Genomic DNA, 17,517 nt, shown 5'->3' with positions numbered 1-17,517 from the left:
GATGCAACACAATTGCACCTCTTTTTTACTTTGAAGGTGTTTACAGCAAGTCTTCAAGCTTCTAAAATCCTATCGAGCTTCAGCTACCTTTCGCTCATTTGCCATCCCGACAAACAAACGTTGCCTAGCAACTTAACAATTTGTTTGGGATCAGTTTCTATGGTGATGTAGTAGTTTTGTAATGCATTTGGGTGCGTCTTTGGAGTGTGATTGGTCCATAGAGAGCGGTTTCGTCTAGAGGGGTTACAGCTTTTGTCAAAATGGACTTTTCGTAGCAGGTTTAAGAAAACTTGCATAGCAGGTTAGGTGAATTAACGTAGGGTTATGGTAAGGGTTAGCTGTAATGCAAAAACAAAACAAATTTTGAAGTACATTTGAAAGAAGTTGTATTCCATCTAGACATGGCTAGAGATCTTATTAAATTTGAAACCCTCAAAGTTCCAGAATGGAGTGAAAATGGAAGCTATTGTGGTCAGGGAGAAATCCAAACCAGTCTGGAATGAATATACAGTAAAGGCATAGGTGATGCATTTCTTGCTTTTACTTACGCAGGAAAACAAAAAGTAAGGCATATGATATATCAGAAATGATGTAATATAAGTATGGTCAACCTAAACTATTATCATATAATTATAAATACAGTTTATATGGACAGGTTTTATACACATTTTCTGTATAAATAGCCTATAACATAAACGTAAATAGACCATAATAAATGTCTACATTTGTATTTCATTCAACAGTGTAATTATATGATACAATATCAGTACTTGTTGCAATTACAACTTGTCTAAGTCCTATCCTCAACTGATTGTTTGAACGGAATGTTGGCATATTGGCAGTTATTACGAAACATTTATGGGATCACTCCTCTAAAAACTGTCTGGTTAGTTAACAAACATACAGCGCAGATAATATATAAATTCATTGTTTTACACTCTTATCAGAGCATTGGCAACCCATGGTTGACCAACTCCCTTACCAAAATGTCTGATACTTTATATTAACATCATAAGAAGGTTCATGCCCATTCTAGCATTCTGATTCCTATTTCTATGGATTGGTCACTGCCAGGGAACTAGGTGTCACATCTGCGTCCACTACGCCCTCTGGTGTTCATCCGGTTTCGTCATAACCTTCTGTTCTCCCCCTGTATACACTCTCTCTCTCTTGGTGTGATTGTGTGGTTGGAGACAGGTGTGCTGGAGTCAGAGCAGATCCCTACCAGCTGCAAATCGTCCCATAAATCAAGACCTCTATATATACTCATCCCTGCCACCTCCATTCTGCCAGATCGTAATATCTGCTCAGTCCGTTATCACGCTAGCCTTTTGGCTATGCTCAAGATCCTGTTGCTCTGCTGTGCTCATTTTCCTGCCTTACACCATTTTTGTCCTCTCCTTGCAGTTACCTCTCTGGCTCCTGTCTCCTGTTCCACATCTCACCACCAACCACCTTGCTTTGGATATCACTCACCACCATTACCTTGGATTCCCCTCTGGACCTGTTCCCCTGTTCTACTCAGCCAACTCCAACCTCATTCTACACTCCTGGTTTTTGCAACTCATCTGAGCTACCCCGGTTCTGCACTCCCCATTTCTCTGTGCTCAAACCTTTTTGTGCATTCATCCCGGCTTCCTCTTCTGAGTCCGCTCTTGGGCCCCCCCCCCCTTCATTACGCACACCTGTCACCATCATTATGCACACCTGTCACCATCATTACGCACATCAACGCTCATTGGACTCACCTGGATTCCTTCACATTTTGATTGTCTTTCCTATATCTGTTTCCTCTGTTTCATCCCTGTGTCAACATTATTGCGGTTTCCGTTTCCCTTGTCCAGACGCCTGTCTGTATTCTGTCTCTGTCCTGTTCCTGTCCGTATTCTGTCTCTGTCCTGTTCCTGTCCGTATTCTGTCTCGTTCCTGTCCGTATTCTGTCTCTGTCCTGTTCCTGTCCATATTCTGTCTCTGTCCTGTTCCTGTCCGTATTCTGTCTCTGTCCTGTTCCTGTCCGTGGTTATTAAATGTTCCCTCCCTGTACCTGCTTCTCGTCTCCAGCATCGATCCTTACACGGAGCCAGTTTTAGAAATGTTTCCAAATTAATCAAAAATGAAAAGCTGAAATGTCTTGAGTTAATTAGTATTCAACATGTTATGACAAGCCACAAGTTGAGGAGTAAAAATTGTACAAGTCACAATAAGTTGCATGGACTCACTCCGTGTGCAATCCCCCATTTCTGTAAGGTCCCTTAGTCTAGCAGTGAATTTTGAGTACAGATTTAACCACAAAGACCAGAGGTTTTCCGATCGTTCGCAAAGAAGGGAACCTATTGGGCATCAACGGACATGAATATCCCTTTTGAGCAGGGTGCAGTTATTAATTTAACACTTTGGATGGTGTATCAATACACCCAGTCAATGGTGATTTTAAAACAGAGTTTAATGGCTGTGATAGGAGATAACTGAGGATGGATCACCAACACAAACAAAAATCCACAATACCAACATAAACTACAGAGTAAAAAGAAGGAAGCTTGTACAGATTTCTTTTTTTGATTAAACATGCATCATGTTTGCAACAAGACAGTAAAGTAATACTGCAAAAAAATGTAGCAAAGAAATGAACTTTATGTCCTGAAAATTATGTTTGGAGCAAATCCAACACAACACATCCCTGAGTACCACTCTTCATATTTTCAAACATGGTGGTGCTGCATCATGTTATGGGTATGCTTGTCATCAGCATGAACTAAGGAGTTTTTTTTAGGATAAAAATAAACATAATAGAGCTAAGCACAGGCAAAATCCTAGTAGAAAACCTGGTTCAGTCTGCTTTCCAACAGACACTGGGAGACAAATTCACCTTTCAGCAGGAAAATAACCTAAAACACAAGGCCACATACACACTGGAGTTACTTACCAAGATGACATTGAAGGTTTCTGAGTGGCCTAGTTACAGTTTTGGCTTAAATTGTCTCGAAAATCCATGGCAAGACTTGAAAATGGCTGTCTAGCAATGATCAACAACCAACTTGACAGAGCTTGACACATTTTTTAAAGAATAATGGTCAAATATTGTATAATCCATGTGTGCAAAGCTCTTAGAGATTTACCCAGAAAGACAAGTATTGACTCATGGGGTTGAATACTGATCTAATCAAAATATATTACTGTTTTATTTTCCAATAATAATAATAACTTTTTTTCACTTTGACATACAGAGTATTTTGTGTAGATATTTTACAAAAAATGCCAATGAAATCAATTTGAATCACACTTTGTAACACAACAACATGTGGAAAAAGTCAAGGGGTGTGAATACTTTCTGAAGGCACTGTATATCCTCCCTTTGCAACCCTATTAACATATGCACAAATATACATTCTCATTGATAAGTAGATGAATAATCAACAAACAAATATAGCACACAATTCAAATAGCCCTAAACCTTTTACACATTTTGTTATGTTACAGCCTTATTCTAAAATTGATTAGATCATTTTTCCCTTCATCAATCTACACATAATACCAAATAATGACAAAGCAAAAACAGGTGTATAGATTTTTTTTGCAAATGTATTAAAAATTAAAATAACAGGAACCTTATTTACACAAGTATTCAGACCCTTTGCTGTGAGATTCAAAATTGAGCTCACGTCAAATCAAATCAAATCAACTTTTATTTGTCACATACAGCAGATGTTAGCAGATGTTAATGCGAGTGTAGCGAAATGCTTGTGCTTCTTGTTCCGACAATGCAGTAATAACCAACGAGTAATCTAACCTAACAATTCCACAACTACTACCTTATACACACAAGTTTGATGGGATAAAGAATATGTACATAAAGATATATGATTGAGTGATGGTACAGAACGGCATAGACAAGATGCAGTAGATGGTATCGAGTACAGTATATACATATGAGATGAGTAATGTAGGGTATGTAAACATAATATTAAGTGGCATTGTTTAAAGTGGCTAGTGATACATTTTTACATCAATTTACATCAATTTCCATTATTAAAGTGGCTGGAGTTGAGTCAGTATGTTGTGCATCCTGTTTCCATTGATCATCCTTGAGATGTTTCTACCACTTGATTGGAGTCCACCTGGGGTAAATTAAATTGATTGAACATGATTTGGACACACCTGTCTATAAGGTTTCACAGTTGACAGTGCATGTAAGAGTAAAAACCAAGCCATGAGGTCAAAGGAATTGTCCGCAGAGCTCCGAGACAGGATTGTGTCGAGGTACAGATCTGGAGAAGGGTACCAAATTTCTGCAGCATTGAAGGTCCCCAAGAACACAGTGGTCTCCATCATTCTTAAATGGAAGAAGTTTGGAACCACCAACACTCTTCATTGAGCTGGACACCCGGCCAAACTGAGCAATCCGGGGAGAAGGGCCTTGGTCAGGGAGGTGACCAAGAACCAGATGGTCACTCTGACAGAGCTCCAGAGTTCCTCTGTGGAGATGGGAGAACCTTCCAGAAGGACAACCATCTCTGCAGCACTCCACCAATCAGGCCTTTATGGTAGAGTGGTCAGTTGAAGCCAGAAAAAGACACATGACAGCACACTTGGAGCTTGCCAAAAGCCACCTAAAGGACTCTCAGACTATGAGAAACAAGATTCTCTGGTCTGATGAAAGATTGAACTCTTTGGCCTGAATGCCAAGCATCCTTTCTGGAGGAAACCTGCCACCATCCCTACGGTAAAGCATGGTGGAGGCAGTATCATGCTGTGGGGATTTTTTTAAGCGGCAGGGACTGGGAGACTTGTCAGACAGATCCTTAATGAAAACCTGCTCCAAAGCGCTCAGGACCTCAGACTGGGGAAAACCTGCATCGACACTCCCCATCCAACCTGACAGAGCTTGAGAGGATGTGCAGAGAAGAATGGGGGAAACTCCCCAAATACAGGCGTGCCATGCTTGTAGCGTCATACCCAAGAAGACTCGATGCTGTAATTGCTGCCAAAGGTTCTTCAACAAAGTACTGAGTAAAGGGTCTGAATACTTATGTAAATGTGATATTTCAGTTTTTTATTTTGAATAAACTTGCAGAAATGTCTAAAAACATGGTTTTTCTTTATCATTATGGGGTATTTTGTGTAGAATGATGAGGGGAAAAAACTATTTAATACATTTTAGAATAAGGCTGTAATGTAACACAATGTGGAAAAAGTCAAGGGGTCTGAATACTTTCCGAATGCACTGTAAAAACCCTATTTAGTTTAGCCCATTGTCATCCACACACATACAGTGCCTTGCGAAAGTATTCGGCCCCCTTGAACTTTGCGACCTTTTGCCACATTTCAGGCTTCAAACATAAAGATATAAAACTGTATTTTTTTGTGAAGAATCAACAACAAGTGGGACACAATCATGAAGTGGAACGACATTTATTGGATATTTCAAACTTTTTTAACAAATCAAAAACTGAAAAATTGGGCGTGCAAAATTATTCAGCCCCCTTAAGTTAATACTTTGTAGCGCCACCTTTTGCTGCGATTACAGCTGTAAGTCGCTTGGGGTATGTCTCTATCAGTTTTGCACATCGAGAGACTGACATTTTTTCCCATTCCTCCTTGCAAAACAGCTCGAGCTCGAGGTTGGATGGAGAGCATTTGTGAACAGCAGTTTTCAGTTCTTTCCACAGATTCTCGATTGGATTCAGGTCTGGACTTTGACTTGGCCATTCTAACACCTGGATATGTTTATTTTTGAACCATTCCATTGTAGATTTTGCTTTATGTTTTGGATCATTGTCTTGTTGGAAGACAAATCTCCGTCCCAGTCTCAGGTCTTTTGCAGACTCCATCAGGTTTTCTTCCAGAATGGTCCTGTATTTGGCTCCATCTATCTTCCCATCAATTTTAACCATCTTCCCTGTCCCTGCTGAAGAAAAGCAGGCCCAAACCATGATGCTGCCACCACCATGTTTGACAGTGGGGATGGTGTGTTCAGCTGTGTTGCTTTTCGCCAAACATAACGTTTTGCATTGTTGCCAAAAAGTTCAATTTTGGTTTCATCTGACCAGAGCACCTTCTTCCACATGTTTGGTGTGTCTCCCAGGTGGCTTGTGGCAAACTTTAAACAACACTTTTTATGGATATCCTTAAGAAATGGCTTTCTTCTTGCCACTCTTCCATAAAGGCCAGATTTGTGCAATATACTTGTTGTCCTATGGACAGAGTCTCCCACCTCAGCTGTAGATCTCTGCAGTTCATCCAGAGTGATCATGGGCCTCTTGGCTGCATCTCTGATCAGTCTTCTCCTTGTATGAGCTGAAAGTTTAGAGGGACGGCCAGGTCTTGGTAGATTTGCAGTGGTCTGATACTCCTTCCATTTCAATATTATCGCTTGCACAGTGCTCCTTGGGATGTTTAAAGCTTGGGAAATCTTTTTGTATCCAAATCCGGCTTTAAACTTCTTCACAACAGTATCTCGGACCTGCCTGGTGTGTTCCTTGTTCTTCATGATGCTCTCTGCGCTTTTGACGGACTTCTGAGACTATCACAGTGCAGGTGCATTTATACGGAGACTTGATTACACACAGGTGGATTGTATTTATCATCATTAGTCATTTAGGTCAACATTGGATCATTCAGAGATCCTCACTGAACTTCTGGAGAGAGTTTGCTGCACTGAAAGTAAAGGGGCTGAATAATTTTGCACGCCCAATTTGTCAGTTTTTGATTTGTTAAAAAAGTTTGAAATATCCAATAAATGTCGTTCCACTTCATGATTGTGTCCCACTTGTTGTTGATTCTTCACAAAAAAATACAGTTTTATATCTTTATGTTTGAAGCCTGAAATGTGGCAGAAGGTCGCAAAGTTCAAGGGGGCCGAATACTTTCGCAAGGCACTGTAACTACTTTGAATTGTGTGAACAGAAAATATTTCATTATAAACATGAAGAAAAATATAGTCTAATCAAATGGACAACAGAATTAGGAGAAACCAGTTTATATAAGAGGTGGAAACACATGTTAGCTTCCTCTTTTAATGACAGTAAGAGAAGTAGTGTGAGAACGAGGTGGAGTTCTGAATTCCCCACACTTCCAATGCCCGGATCTTGAAGTGTCTCTTGCAGAGAGCGGCGCTCTCGAAGGTGTCACATTGCTCCGTGTAGCCCCCCTCCAGATCAGCCTGGAGGCAGAGAGCGTGACCCCCATCGCCACCTAGCGAGACAAACACATCGCACTCACTGTAAAAGATGTCAGCATTGAATTTACAGTAATGACAGCAGCCCACTTCAAGCTGCTGCACTTCTCAGTAATGTTGACATCAACACGAAGAATACAAAGGGTGGATGCAAAGAATAGGCCATGTGAGATGCCCTAAGCTGTTTCCTACCACTATCACCAAAGTCGCTGCAAAAACTCTTGTACGTGGCAAGAATGCTCCTTAGGCCATCAGGCCTATTCAGGTTTCAGAAGGTTGTTGACCACTCTTTGTGACACTCTACCAATGACTCTGAACAGCAAACACTTTAGCATGCATATGAGCAGCTTACCAATGACTAGCCTCTCGTGGTCTCCGGCGATGAACATGAAGGCCCTTTGTTCCTTGGCCCTCTTGGGTGAGGGGGAGAGAGGTCCGGGGGAGGAGGAGGTGAAGGGAATGGTCATGTAGCTGGGGTCCTGGAGGGTCCCGGCTGGACAGGTCAGGGTGGTGTGGTTGGTTGTAGAGGTGGTGGAGACTGGGGTAGAGGAGGAGTCCTCTTTACCAGAGGAAGTGTATACACAGATCCTAGCAGCTCGAAGGTCTGGAGAAGGTTGTCTCTTGGCTGTAATGTGAACCACAGCCCGTTGGTAGCGCTCCATGCCTGGACGAAGCTGAAAGAACAACGAATTAAGAACAATGAACAATTATGTTCCTGAATTGACTGATTGACATGGGAAAGGAATGGAGCCTGTGTTCTTCTACGGCATGATCCGTAAAGATTTTAACCAGTATTTTTTACACTAACACAATTGTTCAGAATCAAAGGAAAAAACATTTGCAAAATCAGCTATTTCAGATCTGTAGATCGTCATTTCTCTCACGTGAAAACAAAGCTCTCCCCAGTCCCAAAATACGCAGGTTCTTCTGAATCATACTTTTTCCGTTGAATCAAATCTGTCGACAGGAAGGCACCACAGACCTGTGGAGTGACACAGGGGTAAGAAGTCTGCATAGAATCTAGTTGAGTGTCAAAAAATAGACAAAAAAAAGGTTGTCTGCTACTCTAAACTCACCTCTTCATCCATAGTTTTCAGAAGCAAGACGGCTGGCTCATGCCCCTCAACACGGGAATAAAATCTTTAAATGAGAAAAAAAAACTTTAACTACTTTAAGCACTCACAGTGAACAATGGCAATGCAACTTGTAATGTTTTTAGACAACGGTTATTCAACAATCCCAGCCCCTTGGAATGTCTTTATGGGGGTGAAAGTTCAAAGTTCACTGGATGGGTCACGTCCTGGTCAGTGTCAGACTTTTAATTGGGGTCATCACATCCTGTCACGACCACCCTGTGTATGGCTAGAACCAATTCAAAAGCATGTCTGCTGAGGTACGTGTCAGCACAGTGACAAGGGAAAGTCAGAGAATCCCAATCAAACTCTTTGAAGGACATCAGAGTCAACATGCATAGAGATTTCTCATAGAGTAGAAAAATAACTATTGGCGTCTCAACGTTTTGACTAGCTCTAGGACGAGCCAACAGCCAGTAATTGTGACATAGGTATTCAGAGCATTTCTAAATGGATTTGCAAGTGCTGATTAATATTACCTTCAACATTTTCTCCTGACAGACCAACAGAACACTCCCAAAGACATGAATAACTGGTGTTAACCGATGCCACGTTAACTGTTCTAGCCAACAAACTGAAGGACACTTGGTCATGCACCTTAAGGCAATAATGTTGTTGATACTAACAACACAGCATTTCACTATTATGTAACTGAACCATAAGGTGAGTTTATACAGCTCTGGGCTGTTGAATTTACTGTAGACAGTTCTGGGCTGTTGCATTTACTGTAGACAGTTCTGGGCTGTTGTATTTACTGTAGACAGTTCTGGGCTGTTGTATTTACTGTAGACAGTTCTGGGCTGTTGTATTTACTGTAGACAGTTCTGGGCTGTTGTATTTACTGTAGACAGTTCTGGGCTGTTGTATTTACTGTAGACAGTTCTGGGCTGTTGTATTTACTGTAGACAGTTTTGGGCTGTTGTATTTACTGTAGACAGTTCTGGGCTGTTGTATTTACTGTAGACAGTTCTGGGCTGTTGTATTTACTGTAGACATTTCTGGGCTGTTGTATTTACTGTAGACAGTTCTGGGCTGTTGTATTTACTGTAGACAGTTCTGGGCTGTTGTATTTACTGTAGACAGTTCTGGGCTGTTGTATTTACTGTAGACAGTTCTGGGCTGTTGTATTTACTGTAGACAGTTCTGGGCTGTTGTATTTACTGTAGACAGTTCTGGGCTTGTTGTATTTACTGTAGACATTTCTGGGCTGTTGTATTTACTGTAGACAGTTCTGGGCTGTTGTATTTACTGTAGACAGTTCTGGGCTGTTGTATTTACTGTAGACAGTTCTGGGCTGTTGTATTTACTGTAGACAGTTCTGGGCTGCTGAATGTACATGTCTTCACTACTTGATCCACTTCTAAGGTAAAACAGTGAATAAAAGTCACTTACGAGGCCAGGCTTCGGCCATGTTCGTTGGTGCTGAACAGCTTTTTGGGATTGAAGAGGGCAAAGCGTTCAGGGATCCAGGCCCAGACAATCCTCATCTCTGTCCCCGTAACAACGCTGGAGCTGAAGCTGTCAAAATCCACTACCTGGCATGACTGCCTTTATGGAGGAACAGAAACAGTTTTGAGAATGTAAATATTTGTTTTGAAGCGTATCTTCAGATTACAGATTAATGTAAAGGAACTCAGAAAGTAAAGAGCTGTAAACTGTTTATAGATCAAAAGGATACAGTATCTAGGAATGGTTTAGTAGAACGACTGTAGCATCTCTATAACAAACTGAGCTGGAAGTAATCTGTCATAATAATCCTATGAGGAGTAGGGCTGACTTGGTGATGGCTTGCTATCTTTTGTTTTCCATTAACAGAGAGTGGACCAAGTAGATGTTCAACAAGAGTAGAAACATTTTCTGGAAGAACTCCCTTGACCAACAGCCTCACCTTTTCTGGTGGATACCGATGCCCTTCTGCATGAGCGAGTCCTTGTTAGCGTTGAACAGTAGGTTGAGCTCCCTCCGCGTGGCCAGCTGGATACTGAAGGCCCTCTCCAGCAGCTTCTCCACCGTGCAATGACATGCCACATTCTCCACAAAGCTCTTCATGTCACGCCTGAAGTCCTCCACGTCGGCGACACGAGACGAAACCGAGACCTTGTACAAGCTGAGAAGAGCCAGAGCCACCCTGTAGAGAACCTTGTAACCCTCCAGAAGATAGACATCCAGGACCCTCATAGCGTATGTGAAGGGGAGGTCGGCAAATATCCACATGATCCAATCGGAGTAGAACTCAAAGAGGTTCTGTTGGGAGCTGGCGATGAGCTTGCGGATGCCGCGGCAGTACTTGTTGTTCGCCGAAGGTCATGCAGGAGGCCCGGTAGGTGAGGAATGTCTGATCGATGTAGCGCTTGTTGGGGTCATTGTAGGCAATAAGGCGGCAGACGCTGTGGAAGCACTCTGCTTCGTCTTCGCTGAAATGCAGGAGGAGAGCCACCAAGGCTGGGAGGATTGGGCAGAAGTTGATGTCCGGGAGGTGCTTGTCAATGCAGAGGAGGACCTTTTTTACAGAATTGAGACCAGCTTTGTTGAGGCAGTACCTGGGGGTGGGAAGAAGAACATAACATGAGCATAACATGATGTACATGCAATATTGGAAAAAAGCATGATAAACTTCCAATTTTCCTATCAAAGTTTAATGACAAAAATGATTTGATCATGATTTGATCATCTGAACCGTTCTTCTCTGATAGCTTCATAGCCAGTACCTAGGGATCACGCCATCATCCATGTACTCAGGGAACGGGTGTGTGCCCATCTTCTGCTCTCCGAAGAGATTCTTGGCCACATCCTGGTAATGATCTCGATCCGGTTTGATGGACCTGCAGTTGATACCATGAATTATATGATAATAGGCCTTGGCCCTTAGTGTATGGGGCATGACCCAGAACCCTGATCGACCCATGGTCTTCAGCTCCTGGTGATCCGAATTCAGGATCCTCTGGTAGCGCTCTGAAGCTTCAGGGTCGATCTTCTCCCAGTCCACAAACTGGCCATACTTCATGCCAGAGCAGGAGCTGATCTCCCAGTTCTCTGATTCAGAGATGGTCATCATGGGGACACCCTTTAGACTGCATCTTCTGCCTATTGGAGAGAGGAAGGAAGAAATTAATAAATTGATTATTTCAGAAAATAATATAAATCTGTGTTCATCCACAGTAACATTCCTGTTTTGGATTAAGAACACTGTGTTTGTGCATATTCTGCATTTCTCCCCCTCTGTTCTTCATAGAACACCAGGCATATGGCAAAATATATATTTTTTAAACATAATTTGTCAAATAAACATACATTAGACACTTTTAAACATCCTGTAATTTACATACCATTGAGATCTCTGCATGGCAAGTGTTTGTTGGTGTTGGACTTGGATCTCTTGGAGTTGAGCCGAGGTAGGATCCCCTGATTCCCATCCGCACTACTCTTCTCCTTCTTCCCGTCCCCACTCTTCTCCAGGGAGTTGGATCTCGGCCTCATGGCGTTGGACCTGGTAAAGTTCCCCTCTCTGTAGAGCTCAGACGTCTCGTAACTATAGAATGACCTGGAGCGTGGCCTGACAAAGTTCTCATCTGTCGCCGTCTCGACGCCATACCTTTTGGCGTCCTCTGGGCTGTAGTAGGAATGGGACCTGGGTCTTCTGTGTCTGGCTGCTGAGCTCAAGATCTGGTCCTGGTCAGCGGTTGTTTCCATAGGAGACGGGTCTAAATGTATAGTCCCACAAGTGGAGAATTTGGGCGTTCTTGAAACATGGATCATGCTGTCTGGTACAGTATTCTCCTCTGCAAATGTCTGGTTCTCCTCTACATCAATGACAAGACAGTCTCCAGTGGCGGTATACTTCCCTTGTCATGTTTTTCATCTGAGTGCCTTGTGGATGTAGGTTTCAGACACAGTTGTCAGTTGGTCAGGTGACCAGCACAGAACGTGATATGGGTTTGTTTACAGTGTTTTTGTGTATTCTGAGTGGAAAATTCCTCTGACTTAAGTTCCATTACTGTGGCGACAAGGAATGCCTCCTTTCTTCGACTTCCAACATCAGCGGACAGCAATGAATGAACTAGGGCAATGAAATCAAAACATCACTGAAGTGGCAGATTATTGTTTCATTTGATAATAGGCTACTGTGTAAAGGACAGTCTATACTGCCATATATGGGCAGTGAATGGCTATGCTATTATTTTCATACACACTTAGACATATCAAAATATGTATGTATGAAAATCATGACGATACAGACTTGAGTGTTCTCACAAAGCATGTATCCTACTTTTAACCAGGGTATCTTCCTATGGTTTATCTGGTATTGTATCTGGTATCTGGGTTTGCATGGGTTGATCTTTTCTTGTTAATTTACATGTTTATGGCAGCATTTAGCAAAAAACATTAAAGATTATTTTACTTTCTAAGTCTTTTCAGAGGGGTTGGGTTAAATGCGGAAGACCCATCTCAGTTGAATGCATTTTCCTTTCCCTTCCCTTATCCTGGAGAAACATACAGTAGCTCTATGAAACTTTTTTATAGGAAAACATGGGCGTGCCAAATGAGCGCCTCTATTCCTAGAATTAGCAAAGGTCATCATTTCACACAACAGATATTGTTTTGATCAAAACACACATTGTTTTGCTATGAAACAAAGAAACCTCTGTAAATAGATCAATTTAAATGGGGGCATACATGTTGAGGAAAAACAAACTCAGTGCCTATCTTGATGATTGAAGGAGTAGTAGCCTACAGTATGTTTATACTAGTAGTGGTCATAATCCTAACATAATGTTACAATAAGGACTTCCATATCACTAGACAAACAGGGGGCAACGTGAGGTAATGTTGACATTTTCCAGATTTCAAAAACAACAAAACACAAGCAGTGGTTATGTCGACCTTTATTGACCTTTATTCCACCAAAACAAAAATAATTACATTGCTGGCTGTCGCCAAGGCCACACAGCCACAGCTCTATAAATAAATAGAAACAAGTGAAGTCATAATATTTATTATCAATTATTTGGATATTGTCTTTTTTTATTTTTTTATTTTATGAATGGATGACCGAGCCAAAGAGGGTAGTTACACATCAACACAGTGACAGAGACTGGATGGAAGATTTGTAAACTGTGAATTAACATTTGGTTTGCAGGCTACAGTGAGTCTGGTGTGGAATTTCGGGGACACCAGCAGCTCTGTCAGAGAGCAACATTACAATTTATTTGATTTGGATTCATTTGATCAGCTTCTCATCAAAGCAACATCGAGGTTACAGTAAACGAATCACGGCTGAAAGTTTGTTACTCACAGGACACCATCCTGACGTCACACACAAACAAGAAGTGCTCCCTGCTTATCAGACAATTTATGGAGTAAATATCGACAAATTCATTCATTATAAGTGGTTAACATGTCTCAGGATCCCTGGTAAGCAGCTTTTAAGGTGGACATTATGAGTATATTTAAGATGGCATTTGGATAAAATATAGAAATACGTTTTCAAACCTATATATTTGTGTTATTAGCTAGATAGTTAACGTTAGCTACAGTAACATTAACTCGTGTCACTTTAAACAGCTACTTTTAAAAAGAAATAGCTAGCTACAACTTGACTCGATAAGTTATATTATTATTCCCATTGATAGTTCATACGAAATTAATGCACTTTCGCTGAAAACAATATACTGTATGCAGGGTTAATGTAGCTATGATGAGGAACAAATTGTCGTCACATGATGACATCTCAAGCGTGAGCTCAAGCAGAAAGATCTTGTGATTTAGATTGAGTACCAACAAGAACTCAAATGACACAGCTCCAGTGCTGAATGACAGTTAGTCTAAACTTGAGACAAAGCTGGCCACACTCAATAATCAGCCCAAATGAATTTGTCTACAATTGTTTTGTTTGTTGTTATTATTATTATATCTTGAAGATTTGCAGCATCGTCTTTGGAACTGGCTTTATTATAGTGGTTCATACACAAAATATTTTAACCACATAAACAACTATACTCAAGATCATTTTATACCAACCTGGTTTTGTAGGTTACAGAATTATGATGCCACTTGCCGCCTTGTTCAAGAAATTGCAGAGAACATTCATGAAAGAAACAGACAACAGAGGACAAGAGGGAATCCTGCAAAGGTAAGCGTTGATACTATGATGACAAACTGCTAAACTACACATTTGTTTCCTCAAAAGTATATAGCAGTGCCTTCAGGAAGTATTCATACCCCTTGACTTATTCCACATTTTGTTGTGTTGCAGCCTGAATTCAAAATGTATTGAATATATTTTTTTCCCTCAATCATCTACCATATACACAATACTTCATAATGACAGTGAAAACATGTTTTTAGAAATGTTGGCACATTTTTTTTAATGAAATACAGAAATATATAATTTACGTATGTTTTCAAACCCCTGATACAATACTTTGTAGAAGCACCGTTTGCAGTCTTTTTGGAAAAGTCTCTAAGATCTTTGCACACCTGGATTGTACAATATTTGCCCATTATTCTTTTAAACATTCTTCAAGCTCTGTCAAGTTGAATGTTGATTATTGCTAGACAGACATTTTTAAGTCTTGCCATAGATTTTCAAGACGATTTATCTCAAAACTGTAACTAGGCCAACCAGGAACATTCAATGTGGTCTTGGTAAGCAACTCCAGTGTATATTTGGCCTTGTGTTTTAGGTTATTGTCCTGCTGAAAGGTGAATTCATCTCCCAGTGTCTGGTGGAAAGCAGACTGACTCAGGTTTATCTATAGGATTTTGCCTGTGATTATAGCTGTATTCCGTTTCTTTTTATCCTTTAGTCCCTGCCGATGACAAGCATACCCATAACATGATGCAGCCAAGAGTGGTACTCAGTGATGTGTTGTGTTGGATTTTCCCCAAACATACAGTGCCTTGCGAAAGTATTCGGCCCCCTTGAACTTTGCGACCTTTTGCCACATTTCAGGCTTCAAGCATAAAGATATAAAACTGTATTTTTTTGTGAAGAATCAACAACAAGTGGGACACAATCATGAAGTGGAACGACATTTATTGGATATTTGAAACTTTTTTAACAAATCAAAAACTGAAAAATTGGGCGTGCAAAATTATTCAGCCCCTTTACTTTCAGTGCAGCAAACTCTCTCCAGAAGATCAGTGAGGATCTCTGAATGATCCAATGTTGACCTAAATGACTAATGATGATAAATACAATCCACCTGTGTGTAATCAAGTCTCCATATAAATGCACCTGCACTGTGATAGTCTCAGAGGTCCGTTAAAAGCGCAGAGAGCATCATGAAGAACAAGGAACACACCACGCAGGTCCGAGATACTGTTGTGAAGAAGTTTAAAGCCGGATTTGGATACAAAAAGATTTCCCAAGCTTTAAACATCCCAAGGAGCACTGTGCAAGCGATAATATTGAAATGGAAGGAGTATCAGACCACTGCAAATCTACCAAGACCTGGCCGTCCCTCTAAACTTTCAGCTCATACAAGGAGAAGACTGATCAGAGATGCAGCCAAGAGGCCCATGATGTCTCTGGATGAACTGCAGAGATCTACAGCTGAGGTGGGAGACTCTGTCCATAGGACAACAATCAGTCGTATATTGCACAAATCTGGCCTTTATGGAAGAGTGGCAAGAAGAAAGCAATTTCTTAAAGATATCCATAAAAAGTGTTGTTTAAAGTTTGCCACAAGCCACCTGGGAGACACACCAAACATGTGGAAGAAGGTGCTCTGGTCAGATGAAACCAAAATTGAACTTTGTGGCAACAATGCAAAACGTTATGTTTGGCGTAAAAGCAACACAGCTCATCACCCTGAACACACCATCCCCACTGTCAAACATGGTGGTGGCAGCATCATGGTTTGGGCCTGCTTTTCTTCAGCAGGGACAGGGAAGATGGTTAAAATTGATGGGAAGATGGATGGAGCCAAATACAGGACCATTCTGGAAGAAAACCTGATGGAGTCTGCAAAAGACCTGAGACTGGGACGGAGATTTGTCTTCCAACAAGACAATGATCCAAAACATAAAGCAAAATCTACAATGGAATGGTTCAAAAATAAACATATCCAGGTGTTAGAATGGCCAAGTCAAAGTCCAGACCTGAATCCAATCGAGAATCTGTGGAAAGAACTGAAAACTGCTGTTCAAGAAAGCTCTCCATCCAACCTCACTGAGCTCGAGCTGTTTTGCAAGGAGGAATGGGAAAAAATGTCAATCTCTCGATGTGCAAAACTGATAGAGACATACCCCAAGCGACTTACAGCTGTAATCGCAGCAAAAGGTGGCGCTACAAAGTATTAACTTAAGGGGGCTGAATAATTTTGCACGCCCAATTTTTCAGTTTTTGATTTGTTAAAAAAGTTTGAAATATCCAATAAATGTCGTTCCACTTCATGATTGTGTCCCACTTGTTGTTGATTCTTCACAAAAAAATACAGTTTTATATCTTTATGTTTGAAGCCTGAAATGTGGCAAAAGGTCGCAAAGTTCAAGGGGGCCGAATACTTTCGCAAGGCACTGTAAATGCTTTCTATTCAGGACAAAAAGTTCATTTCTTTGGCACATTTCTTTGCAGTATTAAGTGCCTTGTTGCAAACAGGATGCCTTATTTGGAACATTCTTATTCTTTGCAGGCTTCCCTTTTTCACTCTGTAATTTATGTCAGTATTGTGGAGTAACTACAATGTTGATGCATCCTCAGTTTTCTCATATCACAACCATATTAAACTCTAACTGTTTTAAAATCAACATTGGCCTCATGGTGAAATCCCTGAATGGTTTCCTTCCTCTCCGGCAACTGAGTTAGGAAGGACACCAGGATCTTTGTAGTGACTCGTGTATTGATACACCATCCAAAGCCTAATTAACCACTTCAACACACTCAAAGGGATATTCAGCGTCTACTTTTTAAAGTTGTACACATCTACCAATTGGTACCCTTCTTTGCGAGGCATTGAAAAACCTCCCTGGTCTATGTGGTTAAATCTGTGCTTCAAATTCACTACTTGATACAGGTAATTGTATGTGTGGGGTACAGAGATGAGGTAGTTATAAAAAAAAATCATGTTAACCACTTTTATTGAACAGTGAAATAGTACATGCAACTTATTCTGCGATTTGTTAAGCACATTTCTACTCCTGAACATATTTAGGCTTGCTATTACAAAGGCGTTGAATACTTGTTGACTAAAGACATTTCAGCTTTTC

At 41.0% G+C, this 17,517-nt stretch overlaps 1 protein-coding gene and 1 pseudogene across 1 annotated transcript in view; one reads left to right on the top strand and one right to left on the bottom strand.

Annotated features, from left to right (window-relative positions):
- Positions 1-6,952: 6,952 nt before the first annotated feature.
- Positions 6,953-12,063, bottom strand: LOC139423819 (TBC1 domain family member 24-like; annotated as a pseudogene).
- A 1,531-nt stretch (positions 12,064-13,594) lies between these two features.
- LOC139424551 (syntaxin-8-like) overlaps positions 13,595-17,517 on the top strand; it is a 46,956-nt gene continuing 43,033 nt past the window's right edge. The window contains exons 1-2 of the mRNA XM_071176508.1: positions 13,595-13,719; positions 14,338-14,437. Of these exons, the coding sequence (XP_071032609.1) occupies positions 13,703-13,719; positions 14,338-14,437 (117 nt within the window). The 5' untranslated portion in view covers positions 13,595-13,702. The remainder of the gene's footprint in view (positions 13,720-14,337; positions 14,438-17,517) is intronic.

Source organism: Oncorhynchus clarkii, chromosome 13 (assembly GCF_045791955.1).
Source record: "Oncorhynchus clarkii lewisi isolate Uvic-CL-2024 chromosome 13, UVic_Ocla_1.0, whole genome shotgun sequence".
Taxonomy (NCBI): Eukaryota; Metazoa; Chordata; class Actinopteri; order Salmoniformes; family Salmonidae; genus Oncorhynchus; species Oncorhynchus clarkii.
Note: the sequence above shows the minus strand (reverse complement) of the source record. Positions and strands in the feature narration are given on the sequence as shown.